At 45.3% G+C, this 18777-nt stretch overlaps 1 protein-coding gene, 1 long non-coding RNA gene and 1 gene segment (V, D, J or C); 1 reads left to right on the top strand and 2 right to left on the bottom strand.

Moving 5' to 3' along the window:
* LOC119122085 (C-type mannose receptor 2-like) overlaps positions 1 to 18777 on the bottom strand; it is a 184243-nt gene that overhangs the window by 133622 nt on the left and 31844 nt on the right. The window lies entirely within an intron of this gene.
* Positions 1 to 18777, bottom strand: part of LOC119128384 — a 44789-nt gene that overhangs the window by 7597 nt on the left and 18415 nt on the right. The gene's annotated exons all lie outside the window — the stretch shown is intronic.
* On the top strand, positions 13738 to 14393 carry LOC119128360. The segment is given in 2 exon segments: positions 13738 to 13849; positions 13966 to 14393. Coding segments are annotated over 2 exon segments (360 nt in total).

Raw genomic sequence — 18777 nt, 5'->3', positions numbered from 1 at the left:
GATGATCACAGAATTGTTGGTTTGTCTTGGTGCTCACCAGCCAAGAACTTGTTTTCGTCCTCTGAGTGGACGCTGGCCAAGTAACCATCCCGTCCCTTGCAGAATTTCTCGGCGGCCTGCCAATTCTTACGTTTCCACTCAAAATGATAGCAAGAGTCGTCGAACAGGAAGTCGCCGGGGTCGCAGGAGGAAGCTGAAGCCACAAACAAACTTGGATTGGAAAAGCACGGCGGGACGATGCAGGACTAAAAACCAGAGTGACAGCCACTCACTCTCCACTCTATCGTAACCAAAGTCTTTCAAGGAACACTGCCGGCCTTCTGGGCAGTCTGCAGAAAGACCACACAATTAAAATGTCCCTTTCGACATCAACATGACAACTCCTGAGCAGGCTTACCGTCCAGCGAGCGCTCGCACATGAACGCCAACGAGGATCCGCACGAGGCTTGTCGCCACTTTCCTGGCTGACTCTCGGTCCACGAGCCTTGGTTGACGTACGCGCAGGACTGTACATCGGAGCTGTCGGGAGAAGTCGTGAAAAGCATCTTACAAACAGGATGAATTGGAGGTTCTTTTCTTGCTCTCTTTTAACAAAAGACTTTTTTTCCCCCCTCGTCACATGTGCTCTTTCCCATTTTGGAAAGGGGCCCCAAACATTGCCTAACATTCAAGACATGAACTTCTTACCTTCCAACTTGACCTGGAGCCCAGTTGGAGTAGGTCATCGTCTCACGAGCATCTGACCAAGTCAGCTTCTTTTGCTCCTTGTCATACCGACACCAAGCCTCGTCGCATTTCTGCAGAGACCAATCCCGCTTGTCAGTCGCGTGCGTACCAGTAGAGAATCAACTGCTTGCGCTTCCGTCTCACCAGATTGGAGAGTCTGATCCAGAAGGGGTTCTTGCCCATTTCCTTCTTCACAAAGGCTTCCTCGTCCGATGAGGCGATGGAGACCAAGTCGCCGCCCTCCCAGATGCAGTTGTACCGAGCCCCCAGCCAACCGTTGGGGGTCTCCATCTTCCTGTAGCAACTGGACTGGTGAAGACTCCACCCCTTCTCACATGCTGATTTAGGAATGGCTGAGGACACCATTATTATGCCGTTATTTAGAATGGCAGAAATATAGAATTATCCGCACGTAATGGCATGACTGTCTTGTCAGCATTTTGTGGAAACTAAATTCCAGTGAGTTTTTTACCAATCGTGTCAACTGCGGCACCGAGAATCAAAGGACTTTAGAAAAGGCCTTCCTTAATACTTCATATCTGATGACACAACTCTAAGAATAAGACCAATGTCAAATCATGCCTCTTCCTCTTCTCTTGCAGATGTAGCTGCTGCGCTTCTCCTTACAATCGGCTTTTGCCCAGCGGCCGTCAGCAGTGAGCAAGGAAAGGCAGCTTCCACCTGGGCCTTCTCCGGCGATGCCTGGAAGGAGACGACAAATGCTAAGCACTCATCCGTTTTGTCGCCGACAAACATTCCCCGGGTTGTAGGCCGACCTGTTTTCAGGTTTTTGTAAGTGGACGTCGATCCGTCAATCCACTCGATGCCGTTAGTGATATTGGCATTGGCGCCCAACCACAGAGTGGGACTGCTCAGGGGACGAGCGTACAGACCTTTGGATCAAAGTTAAACAACGACCAAGAGTTTGAACATCGTACAGGTGCGTGTGTAACAGCGTTGTTCCCTCTGGAGTCCACGGGGCATAAACTGTGGGAGCCTCTATCGTGTCCTCTGGGAAGTTTACCTTGTATGAAGTTCTGTTCATCAGAGTGGGTGATGCTGAGCAGGTCGCCTCCGAGGCCGACGCAGTTGTCTCGCGCCTCCTGCCAGGTCTTGGCACGGTTGTGGTTGATCAGGTAGCAGAAGTCGTTGGACGGGTTGTCCATCCACCAGCCGCACTTTTTGCTCCAGCCTGCAAGCGAGACCCGTGTCACTTGAGGGCAAAGCGACGACCGACCGAATGCAGGGTGGGATGCTCACCTGGTCCCCATGTTGACGACGGCAGAACAGGGAGAGCCCCTTGTACCTTGGCTGCAAGAACGCAAGGGGGATCAAAAAAGAGAGTAATAACAGGTTCAAGGGCAAAGTGAGCTGCGGTAACTTGCGGACCTTTTTTGCAGATAGATGGCTGCTCTTTAGCGCATGACCACTCATCAAATTGTCCAGAAGATGACAGAGCAAAGCACTCTTCGAGTCCTGTAGACTTTTTTCCCACCAACTGCGTGACGTAGTCCTGCGGACGACACGTCGGACGCCACTTGAGCCTGTTTTGTGTTGCGCTTGGTTGAATGAGTTTTTCCATTCGGTGTTGGAGCATTTCAACTTTCTTTTGGTGAAATCCCAATTTTGAGCGTTTCGGTGAAAACTGCATACTGGGACCAGTTTCATCATGTCATCCTGTTTTATTCTCCGGAATTCCGTCAAATTCTGCACTTTATCCTACAAGACTGATTCCTTTTTTTTTTTGTTTTTTTTTAAATCTCATTCAAGTTTTTTGTAGTGAAGTGAAGTGAAATTTATTTTTGAACATAAGATCGACCAAACACAATATCATTTTTTCACATTTTCACATAATTTCATGTTATGCCAATAAGGCACATAAATCAACATGTTCAAAAAAGGAGAAGGAAGAAGCTATTGCTTGTTTTTTCCTACCCCTTTTATACATCATAATTCTCAACAGTAGTTAGTTTTTTCCAAGTACAGGAACCTGATTTATCGGAGGAAGATAATTTTAGAAATGAAAAGCAGTTTATACAATAATATTCTGAAAAGAAAAAGAAATAAATAGGATATGGACTATATATACAATTACTACTATAATTTTCTAGTGTAAATTTTTTAAAGTGTTCTTTGAATTGGGCATTGTGTTTACTTTCTTTGATCGTTAGATAACTTATTCCATAGCTTTACCCCATTGACAAATATGCACATGCTTTTGAGGGTGGTGCGCACCTTAGGTTGTAAAAGATTCCCTCTCCCCTTCTTCGACTGTAAACACTTTCTCTTTCTATGAACCATTTTTGTATATTATTAGGGAGTAATTTTTTTTAGCTTTATAAATAATTTGTGCGGTCTTGAAATCTGTTCATTTCAATATCATTCTAAAGGAGAAACGGCAAGTTTGTTCCGCAAATGTTCCAGCTTATATACTTCAAAAGCATTTTTCTATTCAATTCCAATCTTTTGCCTTTGGGTAGAGGCAAATGCCAACTTCTTTAGACTGCAGTAAATTTTTTACTTACTGTAGATTTTCCGTCAATCCACTCAAAAATGTTTTTCTTCTTCTTCAATCCCATAAAAGGCTGAGATCTTCCTGCGTCTCGCATGTGAGCTTGAGGAAAGCAGAACAAGCGCTTCAGCACAAAAAGAGCATCCACTTGTCGGATGTTTCTTGGCACTTGCTGACCTGCCAAGAAATTGCCTTCATCCGCTGAGAGGACGCTGGCCAGATGACCTTTGTTTCTTTTGCAAACCCTCTCGGCGGCCCACTGCACCTTCTTCACCCCCTCGAAACGATAGCAAGACTCGTCAAACAGGAATTCGCCAGGGTCGCAGGAGGAAGCTGAAGCCACAAACAAACTTGGATTAGAGAAGCACGGCGGGACGGTGGAAGAGTAAAAACAAGCGTGGCAGCCACTCACTCTCCACTCGAAGGTAACCAAAGTCTTTCAAGGAACACGGCCGGCCCTCCGGGCAGTCTGCAAAAAGACCACGCAAGTGAAATGTCACTTTTGACATCAACATGACAACTCCTGAGCAGGCTTACCGTCCAGCGGGCGCTCGCACATAAACGGCAACGAGGATCTGCACGAGCCGTGTCGCCACTTTCCTGGCTGAGTCCACACGCCTTGGTTGACGTACGCGCAGGAATCCAAGTCGGAGCTGTCGGGAGAAGTCGTGATAAGCATTTCAGTATTTTTTTTCTTCCTTTCTGGTGAAAACTTGACAAAAGGTCTTTTTTCCCCTCATCACGGTGCTCTTTTCCATTTTGGAAAGGGGCCCCAAAACGTTGCCTGACGGTGAAAGGACATCAAGACGTGACTTTTTTTACCTTCCAACCTGACGGGAGTCCCAGTTGGAGTAGTTTCCCGTCACGCGGACATCGGACCAAGTCAGCTTCTTTTGCTTCTTGTCATACCGACACCAAGCCTCTTCGCATTTCTGCACAGACCAATCCCGCTTGTCAATCGCGTACCGGTAGAGAATCAACTGCTTGCGCTTCCGTCTCACCAGATTGGAGAGTCCGATCCAGAAGGGGTCGTCGTTGCCCATTTGCTTCTTCACAAAGGCTTCCTCGCCCGATGAGGCGACCGAGACCAGGTCGCCGCCCTCCCCGACGCAATCGTGCCGAGCCCCCAGCCAACCGTTGGGGGTCGCCATCTTCTTGTAGCAACTGAAGCCGAAAGGGAGCCACCCGTAGACCATATCACATGACTTCTGATCGACTGAGGAAACATTTGGGGGATTGTAGAATATTTTTATTTGACGCATATTCCATTTATTCAAGCTCATCTCTGTTGAGTGTGGGCCTCAGGTCGTGGGTACTTTTAGCCCTCAAGAAACGCTGACGTACGAGTACAGAGAATACAATTGGCTCAGCTGGCTCCGATCCAAATTTAACCATCAAGCAGTCTTGTTTGTGACCATCTTTCCCCCGAGATAATACTGGCAGTCTGGGATCAGAGTTTTAACAATGAGTGGTTTGGTTTGTGACCGTTTAGGGTAGAGACTCAATGTAAAAAGCACGAATTCTGGAAGGCACGGGAGGAACTTTTCTGGACGCGAGAAATTTCCACATCTTGGAGGAATAAAATCTTTTTCCAATCAGCTTGTCTTGAGATATTTTTTCCTTCCCTGAGGAAGCCACTTTCAACAGCGAGTTCCCGGAGATTAACTAATAATAATACATTTTATTTATAAGGCGCCTTTTAAGGCACTCAAGGCTGCCAACTGACCAGCGAAAACCATTTATCACAGTATTATCAACGTTTTGCCACCAATGTTGTGGGAAACAAGAAATTCAGACTAGCTGCAGTCTTGATTCCAGTTTTGCCGATTGCGTTAGCTCCATGACTGACAATTGACACGCTCACAACACACACATATTTCATCGAGAGGACTTCAGAAGTCAGTGCGAATCGGCCAAGCGTCACGTTACCTCTTCCTCTTCTCTTGCAGATGTAGCTGCTGTTTTTTCGGCATTGGTCAAATTTCCAGTCGCCGTCGGCAGTGAGCAAGGAAAGGCAGCGTCCGCCAGTGGCGTCACTGGCGTTATCTGGAAGGAGACGACAGACGCTAAGCACTCGTCCGTTTTGTCGCCGACAAACTTTCGGCGGGTTTGAGACCGACCTGCTTTCAGGTTTTTGTAAATGAACGGGGATCCATCAGTCCACTTACTGCCTTCAGTGATCTCGGCATTGGCGCCCAACCATAGAGTCAGCGGAATGTCGCACAGATCTTCCAATCAAAGTTAAACAACGATCAAGAGGTGCATTGTTCCTTCTGGAGTCCATGCGGCATAAACTGTGCAAGGTAAAGTGCTCCATCGTGTCCTCCGGGCACTTTACCTTGTATGAACTTCTGTTCAGTGTCGTCGGCAAGGCTGAGAAGGTCGCCTCCGTGGTCGACGCATTTGTCTCGCGCCTCCTGCCAGGTCACGTCCTGGTTGTGGCTGATCAGGTAGCAGAAGTCGTTGGCCGGGTTCTCCATCCACCTGCCGCACCTTTCGCTCCAGCCTGCAAGCGAGACTCGCGTCACGTGAGGGCCAACTGGCGACAAGAGCGCGACCACGGATGTGACGCCCACCTAGCCTGAATCTTGACGACGGATGAGCAGTAAGAGCCTTTCGGACCTTGGCTGCAAGAGGGATCAATAATGAGCGCGCGCGTGAATGGGCAAAGGGAGCCGTCGTGACTTTCAGACCTTTTTTGCAGATGGCTGGAAAGTTGTTAGTGCCGCATCCATAGTCATTAATAAGAGGACCATAGAACACAGCCATGCAGTTGGACTTGAGAAGTTGCAATCGTGGGGTGTCGTCCTGCACACATGACAGAGATAACGAGCGCATGATGGCTTTTTTTTTTTTTTTTTTTGCTCTTGTGAATTACAATTCTAATTGCCATCAAGCTGCAGCTTTGTCCTTGTTCCAGCTGATTTTCTGAAAAACATTTCTTCATAGCTCTTCTTGTAACATTGCGGCCATTCCGGTCAAAGTTTGACTTTTTCGTTTTTGTTCAAGAAAGCTTTTTCCTGCTTAAATGACACTTTGTATCTCACTTTTATCTTTTGCATTTCAGTACGACATCTCATTCATTCATATATCATTCTGGACAAATGACAACTTTTTAGGTCACTTAAACATTTCACTTACGATAGATGTTCCATCAGTATACTCATAATTGCCATTCTTCCTCGCGAGTCCCACCCAACCAAGGTCATAGCTTATGTGAGCTTGAGAAAAGCAGAACAAGCGCAAGTTGCAAAGATGCTGGTGAGCATTGCGGGTAGATCGTGGAATTGTCGGTTTGTCTTGGCGCTCACCACCCAAGAATTTAACTTCGTCCTGTGAGTGGACGCTGGCCAGGTGACTTTTGCGTCCCTTGCAGAAGTCCTCAGCGGGCTGCCAATTCATCTTCTCCCGCCCAAAATGATAGCAAGAGTCGTCGAACAGAAAGTCGCCAGGGTCGCAGGAGGAAGCTGAAGCCACAAACAAACTTGGATTGGAAAAGCACGGCGGGACGGTGCAGGAGTAAAAACAAGCGTGGCAGCCACTCACTCTCCACTCGATCGTAACCGAAGACTTTAAAGGAACACTGCCTGCCCTCCAGGCAGTCTGCAGAAAGACCACACGTTTGAAATGTTCCTTTTGACATCATAATATAATTCGTGCGGGCTTACCGTCCAGCGAGCGCTTGCACATGTATGGCAACGAGGATCTGCACGAGCCGTGTCGCCACTTTCCTTGCTGATTATTTTGGACCACGCCAAGGTTGACGTACGCGCAGGACTCCACGTCGGAGCTGTAGGGAGAAGTCGTGAAAAGCATCTCAGTATTTCCTCTTACTTTCTGATGAAAAATTGACAAAAGCTCTTTTTCCCCCTCATCACGATGCTCTTTCCCATTTTGGAAAAGGACATTTTGACAGTGAAAGGATGCAAAAACGTAACCTTCTTACTTTCCGTTTAGACCTTTAGCCCAGTTGGAGTAGGTCACAGTCACGCGGACATCGGACCAAGTCAGCTTCTTTTGCTCCTTGTCATACTGACACCAAGCCTCGTCGCAATTCTGCAGAGACCAATCCCGCTTGTCAATCGCGTACCAGTAGAGAATCAACTGCTTGCGCTTCCGTCTCACCAGATTGGAGAGTCCCATCCAGAAAGGGACGTCGGCCATTTTCCCCTTCACGAAGGCTTCCTCGGCCGACGAGGCAACGGAGACCAGGTCGCCGCCCTCCCAGACGCAGTCGTGCCGAGCCCCCAGCCAACCGTTGGGGGTCTCCATCTTCTTGTAGCAACTGGAGCCGAAAGGGAGCCAGTCTTCTTCACACGCTGAGCCCGGATCAGCTGAGGACACATTTGAGACTTGTATGACGTACTGGCATAACGTCAGCAGCGCCTTGGCATTTGTATCGAGTTTTGTTTCAAAAGACAGAAAGTTGGTTCAGATTAACCCAAGTAGTGGGTCAATCCAATCGGTATTTCTTTAAAACGAATTTAGCTTATTTTCGTAACCAGCATTCATTCCAGTGCATGTTTCTCCATTTGCACTTACGATGACATTCTCCCATGTGATTTTTTCAAGTCCTAAATGGCATTCAAATGCAAGCAACACACTGAACACACCTCCCTGCCATTGACTATTGGACGAAAATGAAAATGGATCAGCTGTCAAAAGGATAACGTTAAAATAGAGAAAAGAAGCTTGAGATTAAGTCGTTTGTGGTGGCATTTTGCTTGCATCGACAATGTGGCAGGCAGCTTGTGACGCAGTGAATCAAAAGGCACGCGCTTTCCGTTTTTGGTTGTTGCCTTCTATTAGCTCACCACTAAATGACACTAATTTCTACACTTAGCCCACAAAAGACATGCTCAAATACGCCTTCGTGTGGATGATTTATGTACTGCTTGCTCTAATAACCTGAGCCCCACATTATTGATGTGGCTTCTTTGTTAGCGTAATGGAGAAAACACAGCAATGAAATGGGAGAACGTCAAGTCAAGTTGGGGGTAACCAAACTTGGTTTTCCTGCAAGTCACTTTTTTATTTCTTTACCTCAGGCAGGGGTCGGCAACCCAAAATGTTCAAAGAGCCATATTGCCCCCCCAAGAAAAACATACCTATCTGGAGTCGCAAAAATTTAAAGCCAGAGGCGTAGCCAGGAATTTTTCCAGTAGGGGCGCACGCCCACAGGAAAAAAAATCGAACATCACCCACGCCGTTCGCTGATCGCTAAAACAACATCCGGGTCCGGGAGGCAAACGGTGAATGGATAACATCGCGCACATAGAATAGCGCAAGCACATTCGCGCAAGACCGAAAGAAAAAAAACGGCATGAAAATGAAGAATCGAAAAAGCTCGATTTTTTTTTTTTTTTTTTTTTTTTTGGTCAACCGGGGCGCAGGGAGTCCTAACCGGGGCGCCGCCCCGGCTCGCCCCGGCTTGGCTACGCCTCTGTTTAAAGCCTTTTATAAGGCTACATAGACTGACAATACATAAGCTGGATTCCTACTATTGAAATAATGAAGCAGGCTACAAATAAAAAATAAACATTAATAATTAAATGTCTATTCTCCCTGCAGCGCATCCTGGAGAGAATTAGGCACCACGTGACTACTGATGTACGATAGAGTTCACGTACCTGCATAGCAGAGCTGTCTGTTCGATATCGGTCACGTCACGCGACTCATCACAGGCATTGAGAAAGCTGGTGCTGAATTGATGTCCTTGATTTGCTGATCGGTGATAGTGTTTGCCATTTTAATTACCCTTTCCCTCACTGTCCGAAAATAGGCACGCTGGTAATTTAATGAATGAATCCTTCATGTACTCGCCATCGGTGAATGGTTTATCATCTTCTGGGCTGCAACAAAACTTGTAGCAGCAGTAGAGTTTGGAGATGCAATCCACTTCTTGAAACTGTTTTTTCGGTCCTCAAATCTCTCCACCAGCACAGCAATTGCACCTTTGCTCTCAGTTCCAACTGGGTGATCGGCAGCAAATTTAGCATGCATGTTCAGTCCATTCTTTCTTAAAGCCTCTGTTCTCATCAGCAATCTTTCTCTTTTTGCCTTTTGAATCCATGGCCCATCACTCACACATCTGGTTGTTTACAACTCGCCTGTGCTATGTCGCAGGCTACGACCCAATTTTGCTATTTGGCGCCATTCTGAAATTCCGTATTTTTAATATATTTACAACTACATACATTTTTACAGCATAAGAATGTGTCATGATTATGCTGTAAAAACGTTTTTAATAACCAACAAAAAAACGACAACATATCTTTCCATTTTCACGCATTTTTGCAAAAGCTCCAGCAAGCCGCTAGAGAATGCTAAAGAGCCGCATGTGGCTCTGGAGCCGCGGGTCGCCAACCCCTGGTTTACCTTCACGACAAAACTCTATGGTATTGAGGCCGTGGCTCAGGCAGTAGAGCGTGTCGAGCTACGTTTCCTCCTACTCTTTTTCGAGCATTCTTTGATATTGTTTTGTTTGTTGGTTCATTCGTTTGTTTGTTTCCTGGACTTAAATTTGGCACTTGAAAGTGTTATTTGTTTTATTTTTCTCTTTTTATGTTTTAAATATGTTCGAAATAAAGATATATCATCATCATTAGGAACCGGAGGGTTGGCGGTTCGACCCTGGCTCTGTCACAGTCACGTGTCGTTGTGTCCTTGGGCAAGACACCACACACATTGCCTCCAGGTTGGCATTGAAAACGAGAAAGTATTCTCAATGGACACACCTGGTAAAACATTGAATAGATAAAAATAGAAAAATAAAGCAATAAATACAACAAAAGCGGCGCCCAATGAAAGAACGAGCGTCACGAGCGCTTTCGGGTGCGTTCTCATCGTCTGGGAGTCCACGAGGGGCCAAACAGCCCGCGGACAGTGGCGAGCGGGTGGGTGCCTTCCACTTGCCCTCGCACAGCTTACAAACAGCAGGCGCGCACACGTCGGGCTCGCGTACGCGCGCACGCCGCCGGCTTTCTGAGGGGACGTGACGTCATTTGGCCCGTTTGACTACAACCTCTGAGCAACGAAAAACTTCATTTTTATTTTTGTCGAGATTTTATTCGGGAAGGGCAAACAAAGCAAGCACTTCACCAGGATAAAGGGGGCCGGGGGACGTCACCTTTTGGGCTTCGAACCGGGCACAAACCTGCTTAGTTGGATCGAAGCTAAAGTGGTGACGTAGTTTATACTTTTAGTTTGTCATAATGGATTTGCCGGTAACGTCATTTGCTCGTTAAACAAGAAAAGATCAAAATCATCCAGGAGACCTTAAATAAATCATTGGTCACTTAATTTTTATTCTGTTATAGTTAATTGATCATTCATGAATGCAAAGGATCTAAAGGTTGTAGTTTAGATCCTTTGCATTCAGGACTGATGTGAGGCATACACCTGTTCAATTGAGCACATTTCTTTTCATGTCTGCGCAGAATATCCATGGACACTACAGTGCCGTAGGGCAAAAAGATGATTTACAACAGCTTCAAAGTCCCAATATACGGAAGAGGATTAGGGCCTGTGAAGAGGGACGGGATTCTGAATTTTTTTTCTCAGAATTTTGACTTCACTTTAAAGTCTGAATTGTGACTTTAAAGTCTGAATTCTCACTTGAAAGTCTAATTCTGACGATAAAGTCTAAATTGTGACTTTACAGTGAAATTTCCGACTTTAAAGTGAGAATACCCACTTTCTGATCAAAGAATTCTCACTTTAAAATCAGAATCCTGTCCCCCCTTTTTTTTTCTTCACCGGCCGTAATCCTCTTCCGTACCAATCCAACTCCGAAATCGCAAATTACTCACTTGACGAAGTCCACGCGGCGCTCAACGCAAGAATACGCACAAGGCGCGCGGCCAGTCCCATCGCTCACAGGAGAGGATATTCCACGCAAATAGTTTGCAGTCAACAAATTCGACTCCAAAGCAAATGATGGACGGACTATACTAGTCACAATAAGCTTGCGTGTTCTGATGCCACTCGGACGGACTATACTAGTCACAATAAGCTTGCGTGTTCTGATGCCACTCGGACGTCGACCACCACGTGACGTCACAAACGCTCCGAACACGTTTGCACGCCTTTGAACTGCATGGCGAGGGTGGACGTGACATCTTAGACGCCTTTCACTCGCAACAAAAATAAATAAATAAATAAAGGAGTGGGGAGACAAGTTTCGTCGCTTAAGACTGCCAACAAACCTCCGAGTTGGGCTTGGATCAGAGCCAAAGTGGGGCCATGTCTTGTGTGAATGCATATGTCAGCGGCACAATAGAAATGACTGTGTCAGGGATCACCATGGATAAAAACTCAATCAGTGCACAATGGAATACGTTCAAACCGAAAATAAACTTTTCTTTTTAGCATCAATCTACAGTTGTGTTTGAACACAATTCCTCACCACTCAGAAATAGGAAAGCATTGGCGCTCATTGGAAACGGGTTAACACGACTTGTTCAGATATTTCGTAGTTAAGCTAAGGGCAGTAACTCCTTGTAGCAAGTCTGTAATGTGCCTTTTTACATTCTCATGCACCTTCACTCAAATTAGTCATTTTTATAACATTATTTGTTTATACCAATGTTTGACCGATTCAACGCATTCCAACTTCAAGAGGCTTGTGACGCAGAGGGAGGAGTTGAGTGACGCTTGCTGGCCAATCAGAGACAAGAATAAGATTCACCGCGACAGGTGAAGGGGGAAAAAATGGTTCTTCATTGCATTTTTCCCATTAATGTGTCATTGTGATGATTGTTTTCCCATCCAAGACAACATTACGTTTTTATATATGACATTAATGCTTTCATTATTCCTCATTCCTGAGGAGCAAAACATAGTTTTGAATTAGGCTGTGCTCATATATAGATTTGCAATACATAATACAATATTAATGTATTCATTTTGAATTTTAATTCCAACTATATGTGGTTACTAATTTTTTTATAGTGCAAACTATACTCTGTCTATGTGCCATGATAAATTCATCATTTAGTTTCATTTTATTTCTCTCGAGACTACCTGTACAATATAAATGTGCTTGGTGAGACATTTATTTGTCGTGTTACCAAGTTTGCTTCCCTTTTCTGATAAGCAGCTGCTACAGAGACAGATGATGATACTCAGACATTTTTATTTCACAATGCTTCAACGTCGCAAAGACACAGACACGAATTCAGGCTCTACTCTGAGCATTGTCCTGGGTTCGGCAGGGTTTGCGTGACAGGGTTTTGCCCGGCTAGGCTGGCCTCGCAGCTCACTGACTGGGCCTTGCGCCACTGGTCCGGTGAGAGGCTCAAGGTGCTGGTCCAGCTGTAAAGCCCACCTACATCAGCCTCTTCCAGGGAGCTGTGCGATACCCCCGAGGTAGCGGGGGCGCCATCAACCTTCCAACCCAGGGTCCAGGTTTGGGGGCCCCCTTTGGCCAGGCACACGGCTGTGGCCTGTTCCGTTTGCAGCTGCTCCTTGGAAGGAGGGAAGAGGGTCACGGTGGGCCGATGCACCTCACCCGCTGTCAGGGGGACAGGACAAGAGACAAGCAGTTTTCTCCAATTGCACACACTTTCAATGTCACTTAGGTCGTGGTTCGGCTCATGTGAATTTACAAGAACACGCTTTATGAAACACTTACCTTTTCACTGGGCAAAAAACGACCAAACGGTCCTAATACGTATATGTCATAATAAACATTATTCCATCATTGCATTGTAGGTACAGCTACACTTTGGGAAATAGCCGTTAACAGCTAATATCAAATTAGGTTTTTAGCTATTACTCAAGAAAGGGCTGGGCGTTTGTTTTGTAAAAATTGACAAAAAATAATGTTAGTCGTTTTCCAAAAGCTGGCTAAGGAACTGGAGAATTATCAATTATTTTGATGCAAGATAATAGATGATCAAGTAAATAGTACTCACCAAGGATAAGTTTGGTTCCTTCTTCAGCGAAACTCCACCACAGTGATGCAAAGCGGTGAGCCGTCCGTACAAAAACTCGTCTACTGTCAATGAGCAATGATTTGCTGTAATACCGAAAAGTACAAGTCCAAACAGGAAGTGGCGGCCTCGCACTTTCACAAAGGCAGGTGCGCTCGCAGCTTCATTTGCATGCGCCTCTGCCATCTCTAAAACATGATGAATCAGCTCAAAAAAATGTTTGCTCTCCAATACTACCACAACGGTCAACATCGGATATGTTAATTGTATTTCTTTCAGTAATTCTCTCACATGCCACAAGAAGGCGTCTGCGTAACAATATTGGAACTCGTCCAACACTAGCAGAGAATCATGGCTCTAAAATTTAGTCTAAATTGACAATTGTTTTGTTTGTTGCGCGCTACCCCGATGAAGATGATTGTGAGCAAAACCATGTTCATTTTTGCTAAGTACAGCGCAGCTACTGATGCACTCAGACGTGGAAAAGTCCAAAAAAGGAGGAAGTGATATCTTCTCGCTTTCACAAAGCCAGCTGCGTTCGCAGCCTCATTTGCATGAGCTTCTGCGCTTCTTCAAAAAGTCTGCAGCACTCCTTTTGCGCAAACACCACTCGCACTACGAGTCAGAATGTGGTCTTCCGCGCTTGCGCTTGTCCTTTGGGCTCTGCTGATTCCTGGTGAGACGCTTTGAAACTTGGTGTCAGAGCAGAATATTTCATAGGAATGACTAGTTTGACTTGACATTTGGTGTTGCTTCATGGTGGCAGTTGGGTTCTCATTCATCTCATTTCAGGATCTTCTGCCCAGAATTTTCTGAGGCAGACGGACAGACTCATGTCTGTCTCTCTCGGAGGAAGGGTGACCATCAGGGCCACAGGGAGTCAAAACATTGGTGACGATCTCAGTTGGTACCAAGTGAAACCTGGACAGGCTCCCAAACTGCTCATCTACGACGCATCAACAAAATACTCCAACGCGCCATCTCGATTCAGCGGCACTCGATCCGGCTCTGACTACACTCTGACCATCAGTGGTGTCCAGAGAGATGACCTGGCCGAATACTACTGTTTCGCCTACTACGGCGATGGCAGGTCGACACGGTGACGCAGAGACGTACAAAAACCTCCTTGGACTTTTGAGGGAAGTGAAAGTGGTCTGTAGAAGGTGGCAAGTGAAAAGCAGAAGACAGAAGAATGCTCAACATAACCGGTCAGAATTCAAGTTTAATTCTATTGAACTATTTATTACAATATAACATATAATATAACATATAAAAAAATGTCCTCATAAAAATACACATCACCACAAATCTTCTACTGATTTTTAGCTGTCACAACAGTAACATTGTGCCCGAGGGGGATTACATACAGGTTATTGGATTGGTGGCGAGTGACGTTGGCGGACATTGTTAAGAGAGACAAGTTCAGGACGGTGGTGGCAGCGTGACTGTCAGTATCATTTGACATAATTCTGTAGCATTCCCCAAGTTTTTATTCAGCTTCTTCGCCTTCACACGCAATTTCTACAGAAATTGCTAATTCTAGCTGTTTTTAATATAGTTCATGTAGCATAAAGATTTACCATTGTATATTATTCAGAAACGTTTTTTTTTTCTTGGATTTACAGTCTTGGCGTCGGGTTTCACACATCGGCGCTTGCAACGAACATTTTCGATGACCCAAAATAAACATCTAAAAATGGTTCAGCACCATAATCTTACAACATCATTTAGAAAACCAACCAACTACTGTAACTTAAATTGAAATAAAATAATACACGAGAAGAAGAACAGAAGGATGAAAGCGCCACATCTGGTTCTGGAACCATGGCAACTCACAGAGCTGAACTCACTGTTTGTGCATCTTGTGAATTGTGTCAGGATTCCTAAAAGGTTGCAAACAGTTTCTTACGATAAGAAAATATGTTGACGCCTATTAAAATGCAAAAGTCTTGTGAACGTCTTCGTGAATACGAATGAACCCGACCGAACAATCAACATTCAGGACGTGCGCAACCCTCGCTACTTTTTGCTGCTCAAGTTAACCCTTGCAAAAAGTGCTTTTAAAATAGTTTGTATGACAAATGGAAGGACACAATGACTAGAGATCAGGAGACAAACATCTTAAAAGCTGGATTTTAATGATATTATTAGAAGAAATTAGGGCTTACTGGTGACTGAATGTTTTCTAAGCATGTTATGCATGTTATGAGTGGCTTAGTTATTGCCCAAATAAGGGAGTGGTAAAAGAAGTTAGAACATGGCTTCTTTTCTCTTCCTTAACCAGCCTAGCCTCAATTTCTGGCCAATGACCCGTCCACCCAGTGAATGGCAGGTAATCCGTTGAACAAAAACAAATAAATGAATGGATGAAAAAGCTCGTTGCTAAAAGTGAAATTAAAGCAAACGTAAGTTCAATATAGTTAGCAAAGGTTATTTCGAGCGTACGCTATGCAGTTTATCTACAGCACTGTCAATACAATACACTTTTAAAAGGTATTTGGAACAAAACGAATGTCATGTTAAGATTGTTATCCCCACCTAGAAGCATAAATAAACAGCATTGCTGATAGAGCACAGCAATAGTTTGAAAATACAACAATATTGTCATTCGAAAAATACCATTGCAGCTGTTCATTGCAATACCACTTTCACAGAAGCAACGTAACTGGACACAGGCGAGCAAGCCCGATTTGGACACCCAAGATTATTCCAAGATGTTTGACTATCACGTCCAGCTCACTGACCACAAGAATAAAAGGGCTGGCTTCACCAAGGGGTCAGCATATAACTGTGCCAATCAGGTCAGTTACAGTGGCCCCAAATTTCAAACAAACCACAATGGCAACCGGCAACAACAGAGAAAACAGACCAAGCAGCAGAAAGGTCGACAGCAGAAGCGAGGGCAGCCATAAAATGGAGGGGGACGCCACCAGACAAAAAGTTCAAGGAAACCTGCAGACAGAACATGTTAGGGTGGTGCTCACTCTAACTCATTTTGCAAGAACCACACGGGAGACAAGTACGTAAGTCCTTTTAAACACCTGCAGGTGGAGAGTCCATTCGTCGCTGTGCGTACAACGATGATCGAATGAGGTCTGACTCAGGCCTCTTGCAGAAGCATTTTTATTGAGAGAAACAGGGTGGGGGTGTGAGTGGGGCTGAGAGCGGGGGTGAGAGTGGGCAGGATGGGGTTGAAGCCCCTGGCCTGCTGATCAAAGCATAGCAGGGGGTCTTTTACGACGTTGTTTAAACAAAGCAACTTTGATTGCTTCCTCTGCAGCTAGTCAATCAGTTCAAAAGATCTTAGGACTTTGTTCTACTACTTTTGTTAAGACAGGACAAGCTAGGTTAATTATTACAGGTTACATTCCAACATAATCATACGATCAAGATAATCTGTAAACCCTAACAACATCTCTCTTGTCTAATGCGGTATCTCCCGACCAGAGTTGGGGTATTAAAGATTAAAGATTAAAATATTAAAGTCCCAATGTTTGTCACACACACATCTGGGTGTGGTGAAATTTGTCCTCTGCATTTAACCCATCCCCATGTAATTTTAATCCATCCCCTGGGGGAGAGGGGAGCAGTGAGCAGCAGCGGTGCCGCGCTCGGGAATCATTTGGTGATCTAACCCCCCAATTCCAACCCTTAATGCTGAGTGCCAAGCAGGGAGGCAATGGGTCCCATTTTTATAGTCTTTGGTATGACCCGGCCGGGGTTTGAACCCACAACCTTCCAGTCTCAGGGCGGACACTCTACCACTAGGCCACTGAGCTGGGTATGGCGGCACATTGAATGGTCTGTTCTGCTACGGACGTTGATGCGATGGCTAAAAGGTTCAGGGGACCACTCGCCATAAAAGCTTGGCGACCATTGGCCTAGTGAATCGACGGCGCCTAACAATGCCCAGAAGAATACAACACAAGGATTCAGTTATCAGGGGTCCATTGCAACATGATTCTGGGTTGTCCTCAGTGTGTCTTGACAGTTTGGTCGAGGCGGACAAGCGCATCGCCGACTCAGCGTTTGAAGCCTCCTCCTCTATGAGCGACACCAGCCCAGAGAAAGCTTTTTCAAATCTTAATTGAATGGCGGTCTCATCACTTTTTATCTTTCCATTTTTTGTCATTTGAAGTTGTTCTCTTCTCTCTTGTGAAGCTTTCAACCACACTCTAGCACAGGGGTGGGCAAACCTTTTGACTCGCGGGCCGAACTGGCTTCTAAATTTGGACCGGAGGGCCGAACCAGGAGCAGATGGACGTAGTGTTTGTGTGAAGTAATATAAGCGACCTGTAAAGGTCATTGCATAAAAGATTTTGGCCTTTAGTAGGTAGTAAAGCATGGATATTCCAAACAAGTTTTTTGAAAACAAATGCATTTATTAACAGCATTAAAAAAAATAATAATAATTCACTAAAAAACTGCTATCAGTGATTCTCATAAAATACGACACTGTTATTATGAATAACAGTCTCCATCACTTCAGTGCCTGCAGGTCAGATTAATGAAAGATTTTTATCTTATGAGATCACATCAAACGGCAAACATTCTGACCAAATATATCATCTTGAAGAATCGGTGAAAGCATACATCCAAATAAAGTAATCAAAACAGCAACACGGTGAGGGGTATCTGAAAATCAGAGCAGAGTTTTAACTCACAAACACCTGGTAACAGAGGTGAGGAAACGGGAAACACTTCCTTAAAGTAAGCCTTAAGAACTTTACAGGTTAAGATTAGTCGCAAACAGGTGGTGCATCAATGTCCTTGAGCATCCTGCATTGTTTGAAAATGAGAATGGTCGCTAGTTTCAATCCCTGCTGTGTACAAATCATATTCAAAATGCATTTTTTTACAACAAACTTGAGAGCCTCCCCTTCATTTTCAGTGGGAACAGTGTTGTTGGTCTCCCTTTTTTGCTAGTGCGTCATAGTCTGGAGTAAAATTTGTTGTGGCAATTCTTAGGAGAGATCCGAGGTGTTGGTCCGTTTACCTCGATCTGTGACGGGTTGATGTTGATGTGGCTGAACGTCACGTCGCGTACGTCGAGCCAAATTGGCCACTCTTTTTTAAACACTCGGCACTGTGTCCACCTTGCTTTTCCTTGAGCGACTCATTTTAATAGAAGGATTCCAGGGGAAGGTTTGTGGGTGGCTTTAGCGTAAAACTGTATCTGAAAGCTCAGCGCGCGAATTACAAGAATGCTGTCGTCACAGCCCACGCTCTAAATTCGGGACTGATACAAATAGAGCGCGAGTGCGCCATGTCCGTACTACTGAGTACGTACACGCACTTGCGAGTGTGCACCGAGCTTTCTGACACGGCTTCCGGTAGTAAATGCGCAGGCGAGCGGTTCCCCATCTACTGGGGAAACGCAGTCATTGCATGCAAAATGACCAAAAAAAAGTTTAATAATACAATTTATTCAGGGTTGGCGGGCCGGATTAAACGGTCCCGTGGGCCGGATGTGGCCCGCGGGCCGTAGTTTGCCCACCCCTGCTCTAGCACAAGTCAATCCTCCCTCTTTCTCAATCCGTTTGGCGTCCTAGCCACACTCTCCTCCAAAAGTTCTACCACAACGTTCCACATTTCAACTTTCAA

Source organism: Syngnathus acus, chromosome 1, assembly GCF_901709675.1.
Source record: "Syngnathus acus chromosome 1, fSynAcu1.2, whole genome shotgun sequence".
Classification (NCBI taxonomy): domain Eukaryota; kingdom Metazoa; phylum Chordata; class Actinopteri; order Syngnathiformes; family Syngnathidae; genus Syngnathus; species Syngnathus acus.
Note: the sequence above shows the minus strand (reverse complement) of the source record. Positions and strands in the feature narration are given on the sequence as shown.